The sequence below is a fragment of the Ptychodera flava genome, chromosome 13, assembly GCF_041260155.1.
Source record: "Ptychodera flava strain L36383 chromosome 13, AS_Pfla_20210202, whole genome shotgun sequence".
NCBI classification, from domain to species: Eukaryota; Metazoa; Hemichordata; class Enteropneusta; family Ptychoderidae; genus Ptychodera; species Ptychodera flava.
In genome coordinates, this window is record NC_091940.1 from 28,876,170 (window position 1) to 28,901,686 (window position 25,517).

The window sequence follows — 25,517 nt, forward strand, 5'->3', positions numbered from 1 at the left end:
GATCATTACGCGTTGCGTTTGATGATGTCGTGTGATGCTCAGATGTCGAACACGTGTAGCACATCCATTGGGAACGGCTAAGGCCAGGGACACGTTTGAGGTCTAATAGCACACGTGCTCACAATTACGTCACGTGTGATATTTTGATATCTTGATGTTATCCGTAAATTTAGGCAAACGACCTCGTATTAAAATTGTCTTGTAAATTGAGCAGATATCTTTGATATCAGAATATTTTGTAATGTTTGCACCAGTACAAGAAGTGGGTCTGCTTTCTCTGATTTCCTGCCCAGACCGAAATGTTGTAGTCCTAGTCCACTATTTTCTCTGACGTCACGACAAAGTTCCTTCAAACTTTATAAATAACTGTATCGAAAAAAATCGACACAGATTTAATTCAAGGGTGGTGAGAAGTTTTTGAATTGTCGTCACGAAAATGAAACGAATAATTTTGCGTTAAAATTACACGAACTTTAGATGGTCATGCTGTCATCAGATGGTAGTCTGCTTTTTTTATTTTGTTTTCCAGGGTATGTTTCCCTTCTGGCTATGTACCGCGGCAATATCTTTCCAAATGGAAGTTTTTGGGTACTCCTGTTATATTTTCGGTTAAGCTATATTCTATACTGTCTTCGGATGGTAGTCTACTTTGTTGGTTTTGTTTTCTAGCTATGTTTCCCTTCTCGCTATGTACCTAGACAATATTTCTACAAATGAAAAATTTTGGTTACCGTGTTTGTATTGTTTGGTTTGGCTATGAACTCTTTGGCGACGTATTTGTTTTCAGTGGCACAGCGAGCCTCCTTTTGAACTCAATATTTCGATTGGGAAGCAAGGGCTCTATCAACACAGCCAAACAAAAATAGCTAAGCCAAAAATCCATCCTTCTAATTGCTGTACTTTTGGATGACCCACTACCGCTGGATGCTTTAATACAAAAGAACAGGGCGCGCCACAAGGGATTAAAGAGTGGAGGGAGATCCAGACCCCTATCTCCATGACCCTTGCCCCTCTAACCGAAAAAGGTATTTAGGACTTTCTTTTTAAAATTAGGGCTTAAAATGGGCAAGTGTTCGGAGCCGGAAGTCAATAAGGTAATACTACAAACACGTGTAAGCTGAACAAAAAGGAGAAAATAAAGTAGTTGTGTGAGAGGTAAAACCTTGCAAATCCTGTTATGAACTTAGAATCCTTTCATATTATCGAGTAACACATATAAAAATATGCATTTGCTACATAGAAAGGCGTGCTATTGTCAGTCGGAATGCAAAGACCCATAGGTTCGATGCTTTGCATGATTTATTATTATATTTTTAAATATTGATTTATTACTACATGCAAACAAATTACAGGATGAAGTACCCGTAACCAATGGAGCAAGTAGGAGTATTAATGCGTTGCTCAGGGGCAAAACACCGTGCTGGAGTCTCGAACTCACCATCCTCTGAAAGTGAGTCTGTTACTCTGGACCTATATCGGATCTCGAACTCACCATCCTCTGATAGTGAGTCCGGTAAGCTAACCAATGTCCACAGTGCCTCCATATTCAATACTTTGTCTTTATTCTGTATAAAGTACTGGCTATTAACGAAATTTTATCTACAGAATCGTACTGAAAATTGTTTTGTAAGAAATGTTTAGCAGTTGTTTATAGAACCCAGCTCTTGCACTGCTATACCAGTTTGCTTCTGGGTTGGAACGATATTTGATCTTCATAATCATGCAAAAAAATTATGTAATAGCTTCTGCAAAGTCTCCCGTAGTAATTAATAAACCCCAAGAGACAAAGAGTACTGCTAGAACGATTATGCCATAAGTGTTTCAATAGACTTTCTTTCACAAGCAAAGCAATAAATCCGGATCTTACGTTTATGCTAGAATTCGCAGGCACTCTGACTCCAGCGACGGTTTCTTCCTTTTCTAGAAAGCGTGGAATTGCGGGTGCAGTAGGGTACATTCGCAGAGTCTCCCTCACGACCTAAAGAGATATAATATTTGTTAAAATAGATTTCAAATCTCAGCTCAGTGCCGGCCATTCTCTGTAGCGAACAAGTTATTCTTTTTCTCTTTTGAAACAAATATTCTGAATCGACAGATTTGTATACCCCTGTCCCTAGCAACAACTAGAAGACGATCTCCCTGTTCATTTAAGGCAGTACGTGCCTCGCAAGTGAAAGACTCAAACATTTGCTTGGACTTTCCGCAATGAACTTTCAACCACTGTATTTCAAAATCAAGAATACAAGTCAGGGTCACTGTGCAAAGTTTGATTAAATGAAGTTGTAAACCTCTTGTTTTTGTGACAATAGAAAATTGAAAGTTCCTGGAGCAAAGATGATAAAACTGAATCTTGCTTTATAAACAACTGGCATTCGAAGAGCAAATTTCGAATATATTTGCTGGCTGATGGCCTTATCTGATTGCTACCCAGATTTGATTGAATACATTCTCTATGATCATGACACCGTGATAATCAATTATGTTCACTTTATTTGCTGTATTCTTAATTTAAACGCCATACCTGAGACATAAATGTAAATTTCGCCAAATCTTCGAATTTAACTTCCGTTCTTCCACAGAGAACATAGTCTATTTCCTTCCTTACTCTGTTTTAAAAGATGTAAGAGATTATAGCGATATCTTGAAACGCCTGTCAAGACGATTTTTCAGAAAGGCTCAAGTTTTGAGTCCACGCTTACATAGCCGGCAAGTAAATTCAACATCACCTGATTTATATTTCAATCGCGGGCAACTTAACCGTGATATTATTCACACTTGTCAGGAATTGTGAAGATTTAAATATCTATCTATCTATCTATCTATCTATCTATCTATCTATCTATCTATCTATCTATCTATCTATCTATCTACCGATTCTGTTTGTAATTTTTGCTAGGAAGAGATACTATGACGGACCTACTGCCGTCTATTTCACAGATACCGCGAGAAAGCATTTTACAGGTAAGCTGGTTAATAAATATATTTTAATAAATATCTAATCGTAGATATTTCACTCATATCTAGATCCTTCAAGTCACCTTTCCAGAATATCCTGGTTTCTGACAAGTTCCATCAGCACGAAGGCAGCTGTATTAGCAGTTGTTTTCTTGACCTTTAGGAGGACAAGAGATAACAAGCTCATCATCACGCACATTTTACAATACTACATGCTTCTATAAATGCACACAAGAAAGTGCCATCAAAGAATTTCAAATTCAAATATCCTTCTTTGATTGTCTCAATTTGCCGTTTCTGATGATAAAAGCAATTCTAAAAGTATTAGTTTTTCATTCCTATCGGTATGATACCGAATAATATATACACAACTGTTCCTTCATTAACCATACAAAATTTGATTGAAAACGTATGACGTCACTCCGACGTTACACCAAAAGTGCAGTAGTATTTTCCCAAAATCCAGAATTTAACTATTAATATTTGTTCACAGGTAAACAGAGATAATCTTGATTCCTACCTGCGAGGTAAAACGTGAAGAAGTCATCTACGACATCTTCCATCTGAAATTCCGGATTTTTCAAGTAATCTACAGAATATCGGTTTGAAAAAATGCAGAATTAAAACTATTTGAAATAAAGCAGTATTAACAAAGATGGAAAAGCTTCACATATTGATTACGAATTCTTCCCCGATAACCTGTCATTGTCTACCATTTTTGTGATTATGCCGTCAATGAAGGAGTAACTTTCAGTTGTATACAATAACATCAGACAGAACACACATTCAGATTGTGTCGACACGTTGGACATAGTATATTTAGTGGTTATGAGACACGACAGAAATACTCAAGAAATTAGTCAGTCAAAGTATTTTACACAATATAACTTAAACTGTTCACCTGATGCTTTGAGAATATAACCCAGCACATCATCTTCCTTCATTTCTTCTCCGTTCAATCTAGTGGCCAGTCTCTTTTCTATCACGTCTCGTCCCATCTTACGAATGAATCTTATAGCTGCACGCACTTCCTGTCGGTGCCCTCTGCTCCACGGATTGTACTGATCGAGATTAGAGCACGGGGTTAGTTTGCTGCCTATTTTAGTGAGACCCTTTTGTAAGCAAACTTTGGTATTTCGGCGTATTCACGAACGAAATGTTGAGCGGGAAATTTATCAATGATGAGCAGCATTCGTCTGCCTTCTTATTAAACGGAACTAAACACGTAACGATAAACACATGCATGTGAACATACATGATGAATCAACTGGTGTAATTTTAGTAAGAAGTGTTAAAAGAATATTGGAGGACATAAGTTTTAACTTACGTCTTCAAGTGGAAAGCGCAAGCGCCTTATTAGGGCGGATAAGATGAGTTGATTTGCTTCCACAAAGTGATTGTCGACCCCAAATATAACGTTGAAATCAGTCCCAAAAGCCACCTGCAACGAAAATAGTGACACATAGTGGACGACTTTGTACCTTTTCCTTTGATTATCTACATGAACTGAAAAGGGAGTAGTGAAACCCGTCGTTGAAAATTGGGGAAATAACTCCTGTGATACGATTAACCCTTTCATCCCATTTCTGTCTCTAACGGTCGAACTATACCGTAGTCTAGACAATAATGGGATAGGTTCAATAATTACAATCATACCCATCCATAATCCGATTACACTAGTTCACAATTTGTAATATATATTTCATTGTTATAAACATAGACACAAAACAGCACTGAACAGACAGTAAAGCACCAGTACACACAACAAAGTCAAATTAATGAAAGAAACATATGTGTACCTCTTGCAAAAACACCAAGAAGTGATGTCACGTGTTTCGAAAATAGTAAGCGCATCCTGCCCAACATGTGGCAACCGCCATATATCATTCCGTAAGTCAAATGGGTAATGATCATCAACTATGGCAAAATGTCACTGATGCCATACGCGATCATTCGTTGAAGAGATATGTCGTATTTCTCTACCAGCTTGTGATACCTGCCAAAAAAAACCGCTTGAATGTAGAGACGTATCGTTCTCTGGTGGAACCTTGATTTAACATTTTGTAAGAGAGAGAGCGCTATGTCTCTCCACGAAATCACTATATGAACTGCATACTCTTGCACATTGAATAAGCTGGGAAATGTATACCCCATAAGCTGGTGAGAGTGGAATATTACTGATGAGGTATTAGTCTCGCTTCCAGACCTCGTCGTTTCGACAGTGCAAAGTGCACCGCTGGCGGTAGGACATGGCGAGTCGCGAAGCGACGAGGAGCCAGTGGAAAAATCACTTCATGTTCCTACCGCCAGCGGCGCACTTTGCACTGGCGAAGCGACGAGGTCTGGGAGCGAGACTAACGAGGTATTGCACATTGATGATACTAAAGTTGAAATCATCTCTCTTGTCATATAGCCTAGTAGAAAGGTGACCATTAGCGTCATATTCAAAGATAATATCAAGATATGAAGCCCTTTCTGTAATTTCTTTGAGGATAAATCAGAGCTAGATTGTCACTGAATTTGGAGTTATTCATTGATATAACATCGTCCATGTATCCTAATGTCAGGTTGAATGTTCTAGCTTCAGAGACATTTTTTCTGTTTGATTAAGTTCTGCATAAATTCTGCCTCGTATGAGTACAGAAATAAGTCAGCAAGCAGGGGAGCACACTAGTACCCATAGGAATTCCTATGAACAGTTGGAAACTGTGTCCTCCAAATTCAACAAATTTGTTGTCGATGAGGAAATCAAGCATACTGATAATGTCTTTCTCGGTATAAAAAACCGTTAGATTAGTAGTATTGTTAACAAAATATGTACAATTATGGTGGTGAAAGGGTTACACTCAGTAACAATGATATGCCAAAATTTGTAGTTCGAACCTTTCCGATAATGTCGAGGCCAAGTTTATAGAATTCTTCCAACATGGACACAGTAGTTTTGCCATCAGCCCTCTTCTTAAGTTTATCAATCAGCAAGTCGACGCTTGCGTTGAACTGGTCCATTGAGAGCCGTAGAAATCTTTGGACAGAAAATTAAAAAAATATAGGTCATAGTGTTTGAATCAAGTAGCGCGGAAGTATAATATCAACTGTAAGACAATTAAAGAGAAGTTAGCTTTTGAAGTTTGTCTGGAATGACCAATGCACGGATCCATGATAATGCCACATATATAATAGCATGGTGCTTCGAATCGACGAATACGGTGTTACAATGTCACCGAAATTTTATATCAGATTAATCACTAATATATGAACACTTACCGCCGATGGAAAGCTGGATTGATGATGGACCTACGTTTAGCCCATCTTTCGTGACAACGTTCCGATGCCAAACCGTGACCCAAAAATCGTTGTCCATATATATTACTAAGCGTGTCATACGGAGTAGCTCCTTTTGGACAGTTCACTGTAACCAAGAGGTGCTTTTACAAGGAACAAGTTGAGAGGATATGAACAGTAAATTCTTATGTAATTTAATTGCAGTTGTTGTTGTTGTTGTTGTTGTTGTTGTTGTTGTTGTAGCTGCTACTGCTGCTGCTTCTGCTAGTGTCAGTGTTGTTCTTGTTGTCAAGTGTAATCAATAACTGAAATATATACCTTCAGTACAACAAATAAAACCATGTTTAAAGGCTGGTTTTATTTCTTTTCTCCAAGTTCGTTTTGCAGTGGGAAATATTTACACTATCTTTGCACATCCCAAGGTAATTAATAATAAAGATTAAAGCATTTTCATCAGACTACAAATACATTGTTGCCATTTCGCCACTGGAGGCTAAACAGAAGTGCAATATGTTGCTTCTTATTTACTTATTATTGATTTCTTATTCACTCATTTCGATACATTGATACAAAATTTTACATATTACATAATTACCTTCGCAGCCACGACATCCGATATATGACATAATTTAGATGTAAAACGGAAAACGTAAACACCAGGCCATATTTCTGCGACCTGTCAACCGAAGAATAAAATTTCATAATAACTATTGCAGAATAACTTAATGACACCAGTTACAGAAATTGTTTTAAACAGGACATACTATGCGTAAAGCCCAGTAAAATTTAACCTTATGGCTGAGTGTCAATCTATCCATCTGTCCGTATCCATCCATCAATCCATCAGCCAGCAATCCAGCCATTAATTCATACATATATCCATACATATATACACACACGCACACACACGTACGGACGTACGTAAGTACATACATACATACATACATACAATACATACATACATACATACATACATACATACATACATACATACATACATACATACACACACACATACATACATACATACATACATACATACATACATACATACATACATACATACCGATCAGCATGCGCATCACATACAATGACACTGCGAAGTAGTAGCATTCACAACATGGACAAATCAGGAAGAAATACGCAGCATATGGTTGTACGTATTGTTTCATTAAGGACAAAGACTTACCATTCATATACTATGGTTGGAAAGGTCTTTCCATCAGCAAATCCTCTTTTAACGTCTGCCAAGTTACCGAAAAAGAAACTGGGAATAGCAAATATATGAAGGGACTGGTTAGTTTCTTCGGCCTGGGGGCGGTGGATTATTTTTTGCCGACGTCAAAAAGTGGCCGACCCTCCCCCATTCCAACTCGAAAACAGACTGATCCCCCTATTCCAGCTTTCGAAAACAGGGTGACTCCCCCGCGCGCGCGACAATTGTAAAACAAAAGGGGTATATAAATTGAATAAATCAGTAATATATATATATTATATATATATATATATATATATATATATATATATATATATATATATATATATATTATATATATATATATATATATATATATATATACTGACCGTACGCTCTGTGCCCAAGTTCAGAGGTTGCCATACAGCCATTATGGTGATAACCGGGAGGCACTTGTATACATTTTGTATATATATATATATATATATATATATATATATATATATATATATATATATATATATATATATATATATATATATATTATATATATATATAGTCAAAAGTAGTTAAACAGTTTAAATTCACTCGGATGGAAATAAATACAGCAATGATGTAAAGTAATTGATGATAGTGTCATATGAATGATGAAGATATGAAATCAGCAGGATTACTTTATAACAATTAATATACAGCAAAGAAATAACATCATCCAAATCTCGTGGGTGTTCATCAGTTATTTACTAAGGCGACTGTTTCGGGGATTTGAAAACAATACAGTCAACTGCCTTGGCTCCCCAAGCAGTACTGATCAGGTACCACCACACCTTAAGTTATTTTGAGTCTTATGTTATATATGATGTCTTTCGCTGTTACATTGAATTTTTCAAAAAGTTGAGGATATCTTGACATAGCTTTATGAAACTGTATATATATATATATATATATATATATATATATATATATATATATATATATATATATATATATATAATATATATATATATATATATATACCAGGATATGTCTAATTATTATTAAGGTTATGCGCCCGAAGGGCGCGCCGAAAAATGCAACTGAATGATGAAATTTGTGGCTGGCACAATGCATTTTTCGCAAGTATGAGCCATGTCGAAATTAAACAGCACACTGACCCTCTATTGGGCATTTCAAAAACATGTTGACCCCCCCTACCACCAAAGTCAAAAACAGGGTGATCCCCCATTGAATCCACCGCTCCCCCCCCCCCAAGGCTGAAGAAACTGACCAGTCCCAAAAAATGAAATACAACACTAATGGTTAATGTGATGATTGTACAGTTTTAGATGTATAATCATATCACAAGATATCTAAATCACATTTTACTTTTTCAAAGACGTTAGATTATTGAAATGTCTACATTCACTAATTGCATAATAAATTCATTGATATTCGATAGTCACAAGCTTGAAAACTTAAAGACCCCCGTGGCGTTTATAAATTTGCAGAAACTTGACAAATACTTTTGACAAATAATTTTGTTCCTTCAATACGCGGAGTGTATTAATGAGTATATTTGAGTATGCAACCAAATAAGAAAATATAACAATGGAGAACACTCATGTCCGATGTTGTTTACTTGTTGCGCCACCGATTTGTGTAACTTTCACTCGGTCATTGGACGAAGCATGAAATCTATCCTACACTATTCTGCATATTGAGGTGGTAAATATACGGACTATCAAAACTTAACAATACTGATTTTCTGATTTGCAAACTTGGGGCCCATTTTAAAGCTCTTGAAGTAAATGAATTTCCACCGTCTTTAGTTTTATGAAAATTGAAAATTGTATTTGTCCTCAAAGAGTTTACACAAGGATGGCGGCCATTTTGAATGTTAAAATATCGGCCAGTATTTAGGTAATTTGTTTTAAAATTAAAAAGATTTTAAAGTACATCGACTTTCGCTAAGCTTTTAAAATTTAGATCCGACAAATCCATCAGAGCTCAAAAGCTTAGTCAACAAAATGTTATTACTACTGTGCAACCTAGCTGAACATTTATACAATATGATTCGTCTGAGAACTTTAAATGATCTCACTCTGTATTTGTCTCACACTTTACACTGACACTGCAGTCACGTGGCAGGCTCATAAGAATACGAAAATCGTTGTTGTGGGCAGCTCCGAGATTGTTCATATACCTCTGAATATATTGCCACCATAACTGTTTACAGGACATATTGGTGGAGTAGGTATGAAACAGAGACACTTCAACATCATTATTGCAGTTGGAAAATTTGTGAATAACGAGCCTTCCGCCTGATATCACTTTTATCTGATAAATTATCAATGACTACATAGCTTAGGTACGTATGTTTCCGCACAACATTCAATTTCTTACCAGTTACGAGTAAATAGACAGACGGAACCGTGTCAATAGCAAGACACAATTTACTTGAAATGAAACCACATGCCTTCTCATTTCTTAGGATGAAATAACGTATCATGTTCGATACTGTGTGATTCACAAATTAATATCAATGTACGCAAGCCAACAACGGACGGACTCGGCAAGGCGACGTCATCTGCATACATGAGATGATTTATCATAAATCCAGCAATATTGCAACCTTTGTAACATCCTTTTAGACTCGTGTTAAGACCATGTTTGTACGCATTAAACAGTCGTAGTGATAGAATGCTACCCTGCCTGACTCCATTGTTTACAGAGAAAAATTTGGATAATGCACCAACCAATCTAACACAGACTTTGTCCAATACCAAAACATGATAACGCGAATAAAATACCATGGCACATGTTTCTATCTATTTTTTTTTAAAGGATATAGTTGACACTGTCAAAGGCTTTGGTAGCATTAGGAAAACAAGCATAAAGTGGACTATTTAAATAACTATAATAGTAATTAATTAATTAATTAATCCCTTTATAACATAAATGCAGAAGTCAGTGGAATGACTGTGTTTGAAGCCAAATTAAAAATCCCTCTAGTGTGTAGATGCTCTAAAACTACATATTCAAAAATCTTAGATTCACAGTACTGTAAACAATCGGTCTATAATTGTCTTTACTAGTCAAATCACCAGTTTTGTCTTTAACGAATGGAACATGGGATTATTAGGCAGATATCTTCGCATTAGCATAGCAACAAAGGCCTGTTGACCTGAGGCACCGTTGACATTGGATGAAAGAGGTGTATTACAAACAGTTGATGGAACGAACATTTTTTCAAGAATGCATTTATGATACTAACATTCAGGGATTCATCAGTGTCTTCGGCCAGGGGGTTGGTGAATTCATTGGGGTCACACTGTTTTTAACTTTGTGATGGGGTCACCGTGTTTTTCAAATGCCCACTAAGGAGGGTCGGTGTGATTTTGAATTTCGACGGGGCTCATACTTGCCTAAAATGTATCGTGCCAGGCACGAATTTCATCATTCATCTGCGTTTATCGGCGCGCCCTTCGGGCGCGTAACGAGAATAATCAGACATAGCCGTACACTCTGTTTTCTCGCTATGGAAGAGAATATCATGCTCGTTACCATAGTGTTCACAAATGTTGATCTATTTTCGTAAAGCATTCACAGATGGACAAATCAAGGCCAGGTCGTCAGCAAAAAATAAATAATTCACAATACAATTCGATAAGTAACACCCTACGCCTGAGATTCGTCTACATAAATAGCAAAAAGTTTTGGTGTGTTTTGTCTGCAGCAGATGTGACGTCTTCGGTTTGGGCGTAGACAGTGGAGTGGAAGGTTGGAACCAGTGGTATGCCGGATTGCATATCCGGTTACCTTGGACAGATTACCTCGGAAAGCATCGGCAACCGTTCGTAATATTCAAATGACATGTGACCGTGACGTAGTGGAAAATTTGCACACATGTGAGCATACATTTTTCAATGTATTACGCTGCTTTTAACGATGTTTATGCCAGAAAACTTCAAAAAAGAGACACTAAATGACCAGACAAGTATTTGAAATACACGTAAAAAGTTACTGAGGCTGTTGAGTCCCTCGGGGATACCTCTACAGAGTCTTCGTGTGGATCGGATCGTGTGGATCGGATGACAAACTGCGCAATGTTGATGTAGCCAGTGAGAGTGGCAATGATGTAATCGACCCTGAAATTTCAATTCCAGTCTGCTCAACTGATATAAACAATGATCAAAGCGGTCACAATGCCGACAGTAGCTCCTCGAAATGCGGGAGAAAAGATGCAGTTTCGATATGTGAAGGAAGGAATGAAATTTTGAATTCCTTCCAAACTACTATACGTGTGAAGACTGAATGTGACAATATTCACAACGTTTGAAGGATATAACATACAAAACGGTCCTTAGGTCCACTAATTATTCCCAAAAGAGAACATCGTTTCTTGTATGCTCATTACTTGTCTTTTATTGTGTTGTATGTTGTTGTGTATGCGTATGTTTACAATGTAGGTACATAAGGGTGGTTTAAGTGATGAGTATGTTTACAATGTGGGAACATAACGGTGATTTAGTGACAAGTCAGTACGCTTTGCTAGTGGTGCTCAGCAGGGATCAAGATCGCTCAGGCCGCAATTTGAATTTGGGTAATCATGTTTGACAACACAATGACAACATACATTATAAACATTTAGAACCGAGGTCAAATGGACAATGTGGAACCACGCTTTGTGAAAATGTGTGTTCTCTGACTAAAATAGCGAGGTTTCTCAACCTATTTTTGACAAAAAGGCCGTCGCTATACATTCACTACTGTCATATATGAGATTGGATGGAAATAAACGCCATTCATACGTCGAATTCTGGAAATTTTGGAGCAAAAGTGCGTCCCATTTGCATAATACTACAATAATCCCGCTTTTATAGGCGACCTTGGCGTTCAACAAACAGTTGCTTTTGGAAAAATTTGCTCGATTTATAGTGATAGAAATTAACCAGTCAGTTTCAAGATAATAGTATTATTTATGAGTCATTTTTGTGAGGCCTCAATCGCAAAGAAATAAATTTACTTTTACGTTAAATACTGTACCCATTTGGTATCATTACATTATGTATCCGCCCCACTGAAGAGAGTCCAGGTCTCCTGATATGTCGACATTTTCAAAACCCTCCTAAATTCTCCTCCCGGGGGTGTGCTTTTGTGGACGTCGCCGACATGGAGACTGTGAGAGGTTCATATAAGCGATCGAAGAAGTATAAACAATAGGGTTTACGTTTCCTATCGGCAAAGAATAGAAATGTTAACGTTGGTGAATGCCATCATGCATGTATTACCTGCTGTACTTTGGTCCAGGCATATGTGCAAACTTCAGACGGATGTAGGCAATGTAAATAAGATATAATAATCCAGTGATAACCAATGGTAACAGAATAACGACGCAGATACAGGCGATCAGGTAACCGAGGGTGAACAGGTTCAACGCCATTCTTGAAAAACAAATGTTCTGCGCTTGGTAAAGGCTTGGATTGCCTGTAACTCTCAGCTTGTTTTGCACTGCACACAGCTGATACTGCAAATGCCCTTTTCAAAGACGCAGCTCACCTATAAAGGGGAGGCAAGGCCATTGCAGCATTCATTGTGTAAGAGGACGCTGAAGAGATAACACAAAGACTCGCACTCAAGTAAATGCTGCTTTTTTTCGCCTTTATCGATTACACAAGGTCATATATATTTACAGGCGTGAAAATACAAATTATGAAATTAGCAACGGACCACATAGCTGTTCTGATGTCAAAATGTACTCACTGCAATTGATTCATATTATAGATACCACGCCCTCAGCGGTGGTTCATTATTTCAAGGCCGACAGATATACATGTACGGCCACTTTTGTGGAAATACTGGCGCCATCCTATATCATACATTCAATCATTTTCTGGTTTGTTTTACACAGCCAACTGCCTATTCAATATTGCCATTTTTTTGCTTACTTGTTCGCACTCGTGAGCTAATGTCATACCAAGGTCTGTGTGTGTGTTTCTGTGGGTGTCTGTCTGTTTACACGATAACTCAAAGACGCCTAAGTCAGAGTTGGTAGACAGGTACCATATTCCAATGGCAAGAACTGATTAGATTTTTGTTAGTCTAACTTGCATATTAATGAAGTAATGAAATTTCATTTTTACCTCACGTTTTCACACACGTGAGCTAGTATCATAGCGATGTCTGCCTCTCTGTCAGTGTGTGTGTGTAGTTAGTGTGTGTGTTTGTCTGTCTATCTGTCTGTTTACACGATAATTCAAAAACGCCTGATCGGATTCCAGTCAGATTTGGTAGATAAGGACCATATGCTTATTACAAAAAGTGATTAGAATTTAATTATTGTGGCTTTCATATTAGTGAAGTTATGAAATATCACTTTTTCATATAGAGGTTTCCTATGGAGATAGAAATGAGAGTGTCGACAAATATCGAGAAATAATGCACAAAATTTCAAGAAAATCTTTCGTAGATGACAATCTCAGAACATTATGATGATATTGTGAGCTTTGGTTTTAATAATCCGTTCATTGCATAGTTAATGAACTTTTGTTACTAGTGATATAACTCTGAAATTCCTACACAAAATTTGATGATACCTGCAACAATATTGATCTGATATATATCTAATTGTACTGAGAAGCATTGGGCAGTGTCAAGTTAATAAATAGCTCATTTGTATATTTAATGAAGTTTTGTAATTAGTCATATTACTCCAAAATGACTGCACCAAATTTGATTAAATCTGCTGCAGATACTGATCCGACAGATATCTAAATGTGTTTAGAAGCATTGAGTATTGTGAAGTTAATTTAGGGTTCATTTACATATTAAATGCATGACATATATCAATAGACACTGCACAAATTTCATCAAACTTTTCACTGATGACAATCTCAGAACATTATGATGATACCGTGAGTGTCATGTGAATTATCTTCTCCTTCGCATATTTAATGAACTTTGTAATTAGTAATGTAACTCAAAAATTCCTACACCATATTCAATGCTACTTGCAACAAATATTGTTCTGATAGGTATCTAACAGAACTAAGAAATATTGAGTAGTGTCAAGATAATAAATAGCTCATTTGCATATTGAATGAAGTTTTGTAATTAGTCACCTGCAACAAATTTGATGAAATCTGCTGCAGATAGTGATCCGACAGATATATGACTACGTTGTTAAGCATTTATTAGTGTAAAGTTAATTAAGGGTTCATTTGCAAATTTTATGAACTTTGTAATTAGTGATTTATCTCTGAAATTACAGCATTAAATTAATTAAACTTGCTCAGAAATTATGGCAAATTTGGTGAAACGAGCTAAATATATCGATCTGATAAATATCTAATTGTCCCATGAAGCACTGAGCAGTGTCAAGTTAATTAGGGGTCCATTTGCATCTATAAAAAATGTAATTAGTGATTTAACTCCGAAAGTAGTGTGCGAAAGTTGATAAAACCTGCTACAAATATTGATCTGACAGGTATCTGGTTGTTCTGTAAAGCAATAAGCTGTGTCAAGTTTATTTATGGATCTTAGCATATATTATAAACTTTGTAATTAGTAATATACCTCTGAAATTACAGCACCATATTTGATGAAACCTGCTACAGATATAAACTGTTCTGTGAAGCATTTAGTCACATGTACAGTCCCTCCATTCAACTTAATTTCAATTTCAAACTTCATTCCAATTTCCTTTTCATATATTATAATGGTAATATACCTACAAACTTACAACAAAAAAATTGATGAAAGTTGCGACAGATATTGATCTGGTAGATGTCTGATTGTACTGTGAAGCATTGAGCATAATCACATAAGGAAATGTCTCATTTTCATACGTCATGCATTTTTGTTATTAGTAATTTGACTCGTAAACTGTTTTACCAAAGTCGATGCAAGCAGCTTCAGACATTGATCTGACAGATATCTTACTCTTCTGTGAAGCATTTGGCAGTGTCAATTAACGGCTTATTTGCATACTTAATGACCTTTTGTAATTAGTCGTGTGAGTCAAATTTACTGTCTAAGATCTGATTACACTTGATACATATATGAAGGTGACAGATATCTGGCCTGTACTGAGAAATATTAGCAAGTGTTGTCAATGAATTGCTAACTTACAGCGACTTTATAGAAAGTTGTTAAAGGTGTTTTCACGTAATTACATTGGTACTGAATGTTTCTTTCCTACTCAAAATCCAAATGACAGCAGTCAAAGAAATGTAGCATCCTTATTTCAGCTAATTACATACTTGTATATTTAATGACATTTGGAATAAATTTATGGTGAATATTGTACATGATGTTGATAATAACACGTCCATGTGACAAACATGTAACAAAAGTTATTCACATACGATTGCCATATATACTAAAGTACGAGAGCATTTTCAGTTCATATATGTTATAATAAGAGGAAAATGAACCAAAAGTAGGATTAGGAAGTTAAATAAAAGGTTAACGCACAAAAGTCGAATGAAATAGCGTTACAGTTTTTTATTCTAACTTTGTGGTAAACCTGAAGCTTTCAGGTATAACAGATGACTATTTCCAATGATGGTTTACAGGGATGAAAAAATTACCGGTGCTTTTACATATCATTTTGAATAGTTTTAAAATGTACAAGGCAACACAATCAATATTTATTTGAATAGAATCATAAATAATGAAATATATCCATTATAAAGATTACTATTGCATAAAACTGAAAATTCATAAGAGACCTTGAAACTACGAATATGGTCGAAATCAAAACATAGCAATGTAGCTGACGTTAAATTTTGTTTGTAGAGTGGTTTGACTTGCCGAACTCTTTGCTGAGTCATTAGCTACTGGGGTTTAGGGTTCAAATCGGGCAGAAAATAGCTCAAGCATGTCTTATACTGATGCCCTATTGTCAACAGATGTATGTGAAAATTCAGAAGCACGTCTACGTCAAAATATACCTCTACATGTTGATATTTATATTCTGCAATTATCAAAAACTTCAACATGTACGATTGCCATAAAAACAGTGTATTTGAGAAATATGAAAGTCGCAAACTGTCGTTTACGGAGAATGGTAGCGTAACATAGAAACAAAAAATAAATCTTAATACCTGTGAAGATTTTTATAATGGCAGATACATACTTTGGGATATTAGAATTAGGAAGTGAACGTTTTTACTAACGATATGAAAACTATATGAAAGGACGGTGATAAACATACATTTCTTTAATCCATAATATTAAAACCCGTAGAAGCAAGAACCTTCTTTAGTAGCAATGCACAGGACGAAGGTGCCTTTATGAAAAATGGTATCAGCTCAACTGTGGCATTATATCTCTGACATATGGCTGTCATAATGGCTACCAATTAATTCAAATTTTGGTCAAGTAGTCTCATGAAGATTCACTGTCCGTATTGCATGAATCAACAGGCATGGTTAGAATTCTGAGACACGTTACACAAAGTTTCCGTGGAAAACATAAGTATCAAATGAGGTCTGTATATTCAGTGTATACATACATTTATACTTATGTATTCGAAACGATTGAATTAATTCCATCATTCACTTCAGCGTAGAGTGATGTAGTTTTGGCAGCCCTCTTTGGGTTTAAGAGTTCCAGTTTCACCAATGTCGTACGACTGACCAGGAATCCAACTGAAATCAAACAGTGGCAACAGCTTTGCGAAGATTACTTTTATTTCGATCTGAAAGATGAATGTTGAATGGTTAAATCATTTAATATATATATATATATTATATAATATATATATATATATATATATATATATATATATATATAATATATATTATATATATAATGACTTATTTTGAAAATATATATATATATATATATATTATATATAATATATATATATATATATATATATATATATATATATATATATACACACTGTTGCATCAACTTATTTTGAAAACAAGACACACAAATATATCACACGTACACATTACCTGTGCGAAATTTTGACCAATGCAATGCCGTGGTCGCATTGAAATGGAATGCTCGTGTTTGGTATGCTGTTGAGAATAGAGAATCAGATTTAAAATCTTTGCCTAGAAAAACCAAGAATTTCTAACGGAACATCCTTCAATAAACACTGGTGAGGAATATGTTTTGATATGAGACATCTAGGTATGGATCTCATTCGAAGAGAGTCTCGGATATGATCTGATTTTTACTTGATTGATACATGTAGTTAATTCATCATCATTAATCACTCACATTGCATCAGCGTCATTGAAGCGGTCAGGGTTGAAGATGTTAGCGAATTCATAGTACTCTTCGTGCTTACTGATTCTGAACAGATCGATCTGTAAATGTGTGATTGAATTGATCAGAGAAAGAGTTGGTTTTGTTCAACCTTTAGTGAGATCGACTTTGTTGGTCGCTCTTAAATGTCTTGACATTGTTGACATTCAGATTATAATGAACTACATCATGAAATCTGGTTTTAAACGATTTTAATATGGGGTAAAAAGAGCTCAGTTGTCTTCAAACGGTACCTTGTCTATCTGAACAAGATGCAGAAATTTTATTGGCAGGTGCCCAATATTGAAATGGTGCCTTCGTGGGATTCCTCAAGTTGTTGACGGCTCATTCTCTCGATTACGAATAAGCTTTTGAAGTATACTTAGAGTAAGTTGAACAAATAGGAGAACATAACAGTTGGCTGGGTGATAACAAATTGCAAATCCTGCTCTAAACCCAAATATTCCATGATACGTCTAATAAAGACCCATAGGTTCAACACTTTGTATGATATTTTGTGATTTAGTCAATACTTTCAGTATTCTGTACATATAACGTTTTATTAAAGAAATAAGATGTTCATAATCGTGCGGTAACAGCTACGTGTAGTGATTCAAAGCGAAAATACGTTAGTACGTCAACGGACTTGTCTTCAACACTGTTATTGGACGACGAGATAGAAGAAGCGGAAGAAGCTGATGCATCGACTGCTTCCCATAAAACGACAGGTAAAACAGCAAAAGTGCAAAAGAAGAGAAAGAAAGCCCGGGGGCAAAGAAGAAGATGAAAATAGACATATATTTGTAAGCTTTTAACCTCTTTCGAATTACCAATTTTTCGAATTAAGTGATTTGCAGTATGCATTTTCTGTCTTTACACTGCAGAGGGTTAAGAGATACACAAAAGAGGAAGCAAATTTTCAAATGGGTGAGAGATCAGAAAGCAGATATAGTATTGTTGCAAGAAACATACTGGGATGAAAATATCTCAACAGCAATTGATTTTGAATGGAAAGGATACTTTTTCAACTCTTTCGGTTCAAATCATAGCAGAGGAGTTGCGATACTGTTTGATCAGCACTTAAACTATATTATAAAGCATACAAAGTGTTCTCAGAAAACTACTTGTCGCTGTCGAGATTGACGATGAAGTATTCACCATTGTCAACGTATATGCACCAAATATGCGTAAAGAAAGGGATTCTTTTTTTACTTCACTGAAAAGTTTTGTATACAAAAACGCTTTATCTGATGGGTATATTTTCATTGGAGGCGATTTTAACACTGGTTTTGACGCCAGTGTTGATAGTCGAGGAGAGAAGAGTCGTTACATCTCTTCTAAGAAGCTGAGTAATATCGTTAAATCGTTCGATTTGTGTGACGTGTGGAGAACACTCCATCCTGATACTTTGCAATTTACCTGGCGACAGATGACACTTGGTTTGGCTAGTACAATTGATTTTTGGCTGATTCCAAAACAGCTACTTGCCAATGTTCAATCTGCTGATGTAAGACCATCAATTAGAGCAGATCATAATGCAGTGTCTTGTAAAGTAAATTTCAGTAAGTGTGATAGAGGTCCTTTGTTACTGGAAATTAAATATCAGTTTGCTGAAAGACGATGATTATAAAGCACTTATCTTGAGAGTAATTAACGATTCAGTGAAATACTATAAAAACAAATGTGACAAAAGAAAACTAGATATAATTAAAATAAAAGTTAAAGAAGCAAGTGTTAAGTACACAAAAAATAAAGAAGTGAATAGGAAATCCAGGCAGAAGTTTTTGGAAGAAGTTATTACAAACTTAGAAATAAAACTATTAAGTAGTCATAAGGGAGATAAAGACATGATAAAAACATACGAGGAAAACAAGAACGAGCTTGACCAAATTTATGTACATCAGCTACGGGGGATGCAACTAAGGTCCAGAATAAAATGGTATGAAGAGGGAGAAAGAAACAGTAGATACTTTCTGGGGTTAGAGAGGAAAAGATACAGAGCTAAACAAATAACAAAGTTGAATGTCAATGGTAAAATCATAACAAAGACAGAAGAAATTTTAAATGCACAGAAAGATTTCTATAAGAATCTTTATGCAACAACAGATGTGAATGAAAATGAGGTTAGACATTATGTAAACAGTATTACAGTAAATTCCAAATTAAAAGGTTATCAAGCTGAAAAAGCCGAAGGGAAGATCACAGTAGATGAATGCAAACAAGCAATTTGGCAGATGAAAAATAACAAAACACCAGGGTTGGACGGCATCCCTATTGAATTTTATAGAACTTTCTGGGATGACTTAAAAGAAATTGTAACGGACTCTTTTAATGAAGGTTATGATGAAGGGAAGCTTGCGGCAACGCAATGCTTAAGTGTTATAACATTGATACACAAAAAAGATTCACGTTTAGAACTGAAGAACTGGAGGCCCATCTCACTTCTCAATCACGATTATAAGATTTTATCCCTGTGCTTGCAAATAGATTGAAAAAGGTAATCCCTTCAATAATTAACACAGACCAGGTAGGCTATATTAAGGGTCGGTTTAGTGGCCAAAATGTACGTTTAATTGAAGATTTAATTGACTTTGCTGAGAAAAGGAACAAAGGAGGGGCTATTTTATTCCTCGACTTCTGCAAAGCCTTTGATACGGTGGAGCACAAGTTCATGTTCATTTCTTTAGAAAAGTTTGGTTTTGGAAGTTGTTTTGTTAATTGGATCAAGACAATATATTCAGATTGCAGAGTGCTATAATTAATAACGGTTGGATCACTCCTGTCTTTTTACACTACAAAGAGGCATAAGACAAGGGTGTCCTCTCTCTGCTTTACTATTCATAATTGTCGCTGAAGTACTAGCACAAGTAATTAGAAATGATGAAAATGTAGGTTTCAAAGTGAAAAACAAGAATGTCAAAATCACACAGTTAGCAGATGACACCCAAGTGTACATAGAGAATGTAAAATCCTTGGCTCGAGTACTCAACATCATTGATCAATATGGAAAGTACTCTGGGGTAAAACTAAATAGAGACAAAACGGAAGGGTTAAAATTAGCGCCCTGGAAAAAGAAGGATAATATAGGCCTTATCCCGTGGCCTAAAAAGCCAATAAAAGCTTTGGGAATTTATTTTGGTCATGACAAAAAGGAGGTGAAATCACGAAATTGGGAAAATAAGTTAGAAAAAATAGAGGCGTTACTGAACAGTTGGAAGAAAAGATACTTATCCTTATTTGGGAAAATAACAATTTTGAAGAGCCTTGCTTTTTCCAAAATCACCTATATTGCGTCTATGATTGATACACCAAAAGACGTAGTAGTGAGATTAAATAAAATATTTTATAATTTTTTATGGAGCGGGAAAAAGGGTAAAATTCGGAAAGAAATCACTTGGAATAAAGTTGAACAGGGAGGTATACAAATGATAGATATAAGTTCAAATATAAAAGCATTGAAATGCGGATGGGTGAAGAGGCTTGTAAACAGTGAAAATGAGACATGGAAAAATATAAAAGCATTGAAATGCGGATGGGTGAAGAGGCTTGTAAACAGTGAAAATGAGACATGGAAAGTAGTCATTGATTATTATTTTGAAAAATTCGGTGGTATCAGTGATGTTTTTACATACAATCTTGATAAAAAATGCTTGAAATATGTAACAAAAAAACTACCGACTTTCTATGCAAGTGTCCTTGATAGTTGGTATGAAATTGTGATAAATGACCGTAAAATAGAGTTACGCCAAATGCTGTGGGCGAGCAAAAAATTTGGGCAACCATAACATCACAGTAAATAATCAGCCTTTATTTTTTACTGATTGGATGGATGCTGGTTTTATGTATATTTCTGATTTATTTACCAATGGTCATTTCATTCAGCAATGTGATATTTTGATTAGATTGAAGAAAAAAGAAACTGGATTATACAGTATATAAAGCTAAAGAAAGCAATTCCATACCAATGGATGCAATGTATGAGAACTCTAAGAACTAACTTAGTGGTAAATCGACAGAGAAAAAGTATTTTGAAACAGAATCACCAAGGAAAATATGTAGACGTTTATATGTTCTCTTGTAAAGATTTTTACTGGAATATTTTGACGAGACGTGTAGGGACATCGTATGCAAAAACAGTGTGGGAAAACAGAATTGGTCAGTGTGCCAGTTGGCAGCTGATATGGTCAAGCAAGGTGAAAAACATGACAATCAAGAAAATCGCTCAGTTTAATTTGTTTTTGCTGTATGACAAACTACCTCACAGATCAAATTTATTTAGATGGAAGAAGGAACCTTCTCCAATGTGTGAGCAATGTATTTCTCTTGAAGACTGTGAACATTTTCTTTTTGAATGTCCACGAGTAAAGCATTTTTGGGCGTCTGTTTTTCGGGCCCTTAACAAAACATATGATATCCAGTTGAACATGCGATGGAAACATGTTATATATGGTTATTTTCTAGGTATGCCTAAGTTTGAAGCCTTGAATATGATAATTATGGTTGGCACTTTTTCAGTATACAAGGCAAGAATTTTAAAACAAAACAACGTGACAAGTTTATTGATTGAGGAATTATATTACATTAATTATGCCAAGAGAAACAGAATTATTTCAGAGTTTATAAATCACCTGTAAATCACTTACGATCAGTTGTATGTTTAATGTCTGAAGAAATAAAGCCGATCTTATTAAAAAAAAAAATTAAAAAAAATAATCGTGCGGAAAATTGTGTTTTAAGAATTTTTAACGGTTATCAAAAAAACCCAGCACTGGCGCTGCTGAACGGATTTGAAGGAAATTTGATCTTCATGATCTTGTAAAAAATCATACGATAGCTTGTGCAAATTTCAGATAGTAATCAGTAAAACTCAATAAACAAAAAACACTTCCAGAACGATCATCATGGTGGTAAGATTTTATATAGGCTTTCTTTCGCGAGCAAAACAGTGAATTTCATCTTACCACTATGTAAGAATTAGCGGGTACTCTGACTCCAACAACGGTTTCCTCCATTTCGAGAAGGCGAGGAACTACAGATGCAAAAGGATACATTCGCAGAGTCTCCTTCACGACCTACAGATATACGACTATTTGTTAAAATAGATTTTAAACTAAGTCCATTGCCATCATTTCTCTGTTGTGGACCGGTGATTCTTTTTAGACAAACATCCTAAATCAACAGATCATATTGTCTTTGAGTACATCACTTGCCCTAGCAACAACTCCAAAGACGATCTCCCAGGTTATTTAAGGTAGTACGTGCATTGAAAGTGAAAGACTTAAACTTTTGCTTGGACTTTCCTCAATGAAACTTTCAACCACTCTCTTTCAAAATCAAGAATAAAAATCAGGGCTCACTGTGTGAAGTTTCGTTACAGAGAAACAAATTGCCTGACACATTTACCAATATTTTGCAATTCAAACTGACCGTCATACCTTTCTTTTAAATCTGGGTGGTAAAAATGTCTATTTTGAAAAACAAAGACAATGAAAATTGTTCTTGCTCAAAGAAATTTAAAATTAACCTCACAAGGGTAGACCAGAAAACGATTGTAATCGTTTGAGAGTCCCGATATCTGTCCCCGAGGCGCATTCTACCTTTTAAGGTAGTATGCACCTCGAAAGTGAAAGACTTAAACTTTTAATCTAACTTTCCTCAAGGAATCTTTCAATCATTCTCTTTCACAATCAAGAATAAAAATAGGGGGTCACCATGCAAATTTTGGTACTAGAGAAACAAATCACCCAAGATTAACCGATATTGTAAATTCAAAATGGCCGCCATCCCTGTGTTAACTCTATGGAGAAAAATAAAAAATTTCGAATTTCGAAAAACTACGCCATGAAAAGTTTTCTTTCACCAGAGCTTTAAAATGAACCCCCACATGTTGTATATCAGAAGAGAATTGTAAAAGTTTGAGTGTCCGAATGTCTGTCCCCGAGGTGAGTTCTACCTTAATGTAGAATTGACCTTTGGGACAGACGTTTAAGCCTCTCATCTCTCTAAAATGTCATGTCTTGTTTTTTGTTGACCATCGAAAATTCACAAGTCCCTGGTGCAATTCGTTAGAGCAGATTTCCAAAATCTTGCTGGCTATGGTCTAATTGGTACCCAGATTTGATTGAATAAATTCACTATGATTATGACATCGCGATGATAATTTCGTTCACTTCATTTGCTAGATTCTAAATTTAAACGCCTTACCTGAGACATATACGAAAATTTCGCCAAATCCTCGAATTTAACTTCCATTCTTCCACAGAGAACATCCTCTATTTCCTTCCTTACTTCCTATTTTAAAACGCATAAGATTTACAGCGATGTCTTTTGAAACGATTTTAGAAAGATTAAAGTTTCTTGTCTGCACTTACAGAACGGCAAGTACATCAAACAGGATCTGATTTCTCGTCATTTTTATAACATCTGAACAGTCAGACAGTGCAGCGAATGGTTATGAATAAAGAAATTTCAAAAGGCATAAAACTCCATTGAACGTCTTGCAGCCTAACTTCTTGTGGATTATATAAGTCTACGTACATAAAAATGTATTGTTCTTGCATCTCTTTCTATTAATTGATTGCATATAGTTTTGCACGACCTCGACTGATTGATTATTTGACTGATTCGTTGATTGGTCTATTAATTAATTATTTATCTAATTCGTTGACTGATCGATTATTTGATCTATTGATCTTCCTCAAGATCGAATTCCAAACAAATCTTTGAATGAACAAAAGTCACAAAAAAATTAAAAAACGTAGAATTTGCAATGGTAGAAAATGAAAATATCACCGATAAAGAAATCGCCGTTAAGTTGTTTGTTAATGTATAGGTTCCATTGTGTTAAAAAACCATAAGAGATCAGTATTTCGATCGCGGGGCATCATCCGTGGCACTAGAAAATGATGAACAAATATATGTTTTTTATTAATTTATTTTTAGGGAGGGGTGTTGAAATAAAGACGAGTGTGTTGGATCTCTCAAATAAGTTGAGGAAAAAGCTGAGGCAAGTTTTAACATTAAAATGTGGTAAGCTTATTATGATGAAAGGTGATGTTCCTCATAGCTTCTTGCAGAAGCTCAGCGGATAAACTATAAATGGAGACGGGTTTAAATGAGAGAAGTTGTTCATTTATGTCGAAGTTTTGGAGCGATTCTGATTTTAATTTTTGTTAGGCAGAGATACTATGACGGATCTGCTGCTGTCACCTCAAAACGGTTTTACACGTAAACTGGTAAATAAATATCTTTCAATAAGCATCTAATTGGGCGCTTAACTTACCTTTCTAGAATATCAGGGTTTCTGACAAGTTCCATCACCATGAAGGCAGCTTTATTAGCAGTTGTCTCTTGACCTTTGAGTGGACAAAAGATATTTATCTCATCACAATGCACAATCAGATGCGAATGTGAAATACATTTTCACCCCAAATATCTTACAATACCATGCGAATCTATAAATGTTCAAAAGCAAGTGTCATAAAGAATTTTACATTTAAATATCACTTTCTTTCATCGCCTTAATTTGTCGTTTCTGATGATCAGATGGCCACTCTGAAAATTAAAGTTTTTTAAGCTAATCGGTGTGAAACTAAATTATACGAACACAATTTCTCCTTCATTGACCATACAAAATTTATTTAAAAACTTATAACACACTTCAACGTTTCACCAAAAGTACATTAGTATTTTTGCGAAATTAAATATTTAATTTCTAATATTGGTACACGAGATAAATCCAATTTCCTACCTGCGAGGAAAAATGTAACGAAGTCATCTACAACATCCTCCATCTGAAAATCCGGATTATTCAAGTAATCTACAGAATATCGGTTTGAAA

The 25,517-nt window shown here is 35.5% G+C and overlaps 1 protein-coding gene and 2 long non-coding RNA genes across 3 annotated transcripts; all 3 read right to left on the minus strand.

Moving 5' to 3' along the window:
* Nucleotides 1–1,856: 1,856 nt before the first annotated feature.
* On the minus strand, nucleotides 1,857–6,377 carry LOC139148747 (cholesterol 24-hydroxylase-like). Its single transcript, XM_070720210.1, has 7 exons — nucleotides 6,220–6,377; nucleotides 5,839–5,977; nucleotides 4,283–4,396; nucleotides 3,857–4,016; nucleotides 3,476–3,544; nucleotides 2,522–2,606; nucleotides 1,857–1,978 (listed from the first exon to the last, which is right to left on the minus strand). Exons 2-6 carry the CDS (start codon nucleotides 5,959–5,961, stop codon nucleotides 2,602–2,604), a joined length of 471 nt encoding a protein of 156 aa, XP_070576311.1. The 5' UTR covers nucleotides 5,962–5,977; nucleotides 6,220–6,377; the 3' UTR covers nucleotides 1,857–1,978; nucleotides 2,522–2,601.
* A 380-nt stretch (nucleotides 6,378–6,757) lies between these two features.
* LOC139148113 (uncharacterized) lies at nucleotides 6,758–12,917 on the minus strand. The gene is made up of 3 exons (XR_011555878.1): nucleotides 12,703–12,917; nucleotides 7,427–7,504; nucleotides 6,758–6,913 (listed from the first exon to the last, which is right to left on the minus strand). It is a non-coding gene; the product is annotated as an uncharacterized lncRNA (long non-coding RNA).
* A 2,572-nt stretch (nucleotides 12,918–15,489) lies between these two features.
* LOC139148111 (uncharacterized) lies at nucleotides 15,490–25,497 on the minus strand. Its single transcript, XR_011555877.1, has 4 exons — nucleotides 25,428–25,497; nucleotides 24,960–25,032; nucleotides 17,380–17,445; nucleotides 15,490–17,114 (listed from the first exon to the last, which is right to left on the minus strand). It is a non-coding gene; the product is annotated as an uncharacterized lncRNA (long non-coding RNA).
* Between the last annotated feature and the right edge of the window lie 20 nt (nucleotides 25,498–25,517).

What these genes read in the sequence shown, in the direction of transcription:
- LOC139148747 (XM_070720210.1), bottom strand. Translation starts at nt 5,961, where the DNA reads ATGGACCAGTTCAACGCAAGCGTCGACTTGCTGATTGATAAACTTAAG. An exon ending in GCCTCGACATTATCGGAAAG is followed by an intron (nt 4,397 to 5,838) that starts GTTCGAACTACA and finishes TTTTCGTTGCAG; the next exon opens with GTGGCTTTTGGGACTGATTT. An exon ending in TTATATTCTCAAAGCATCAG is followed by an intron (nt 3,545 to 3,856) that starts GTGAACAGTTTA and finishes GATATTCTGTAG; the next exon opens with ATTACTTGAAAAATCCGGAA.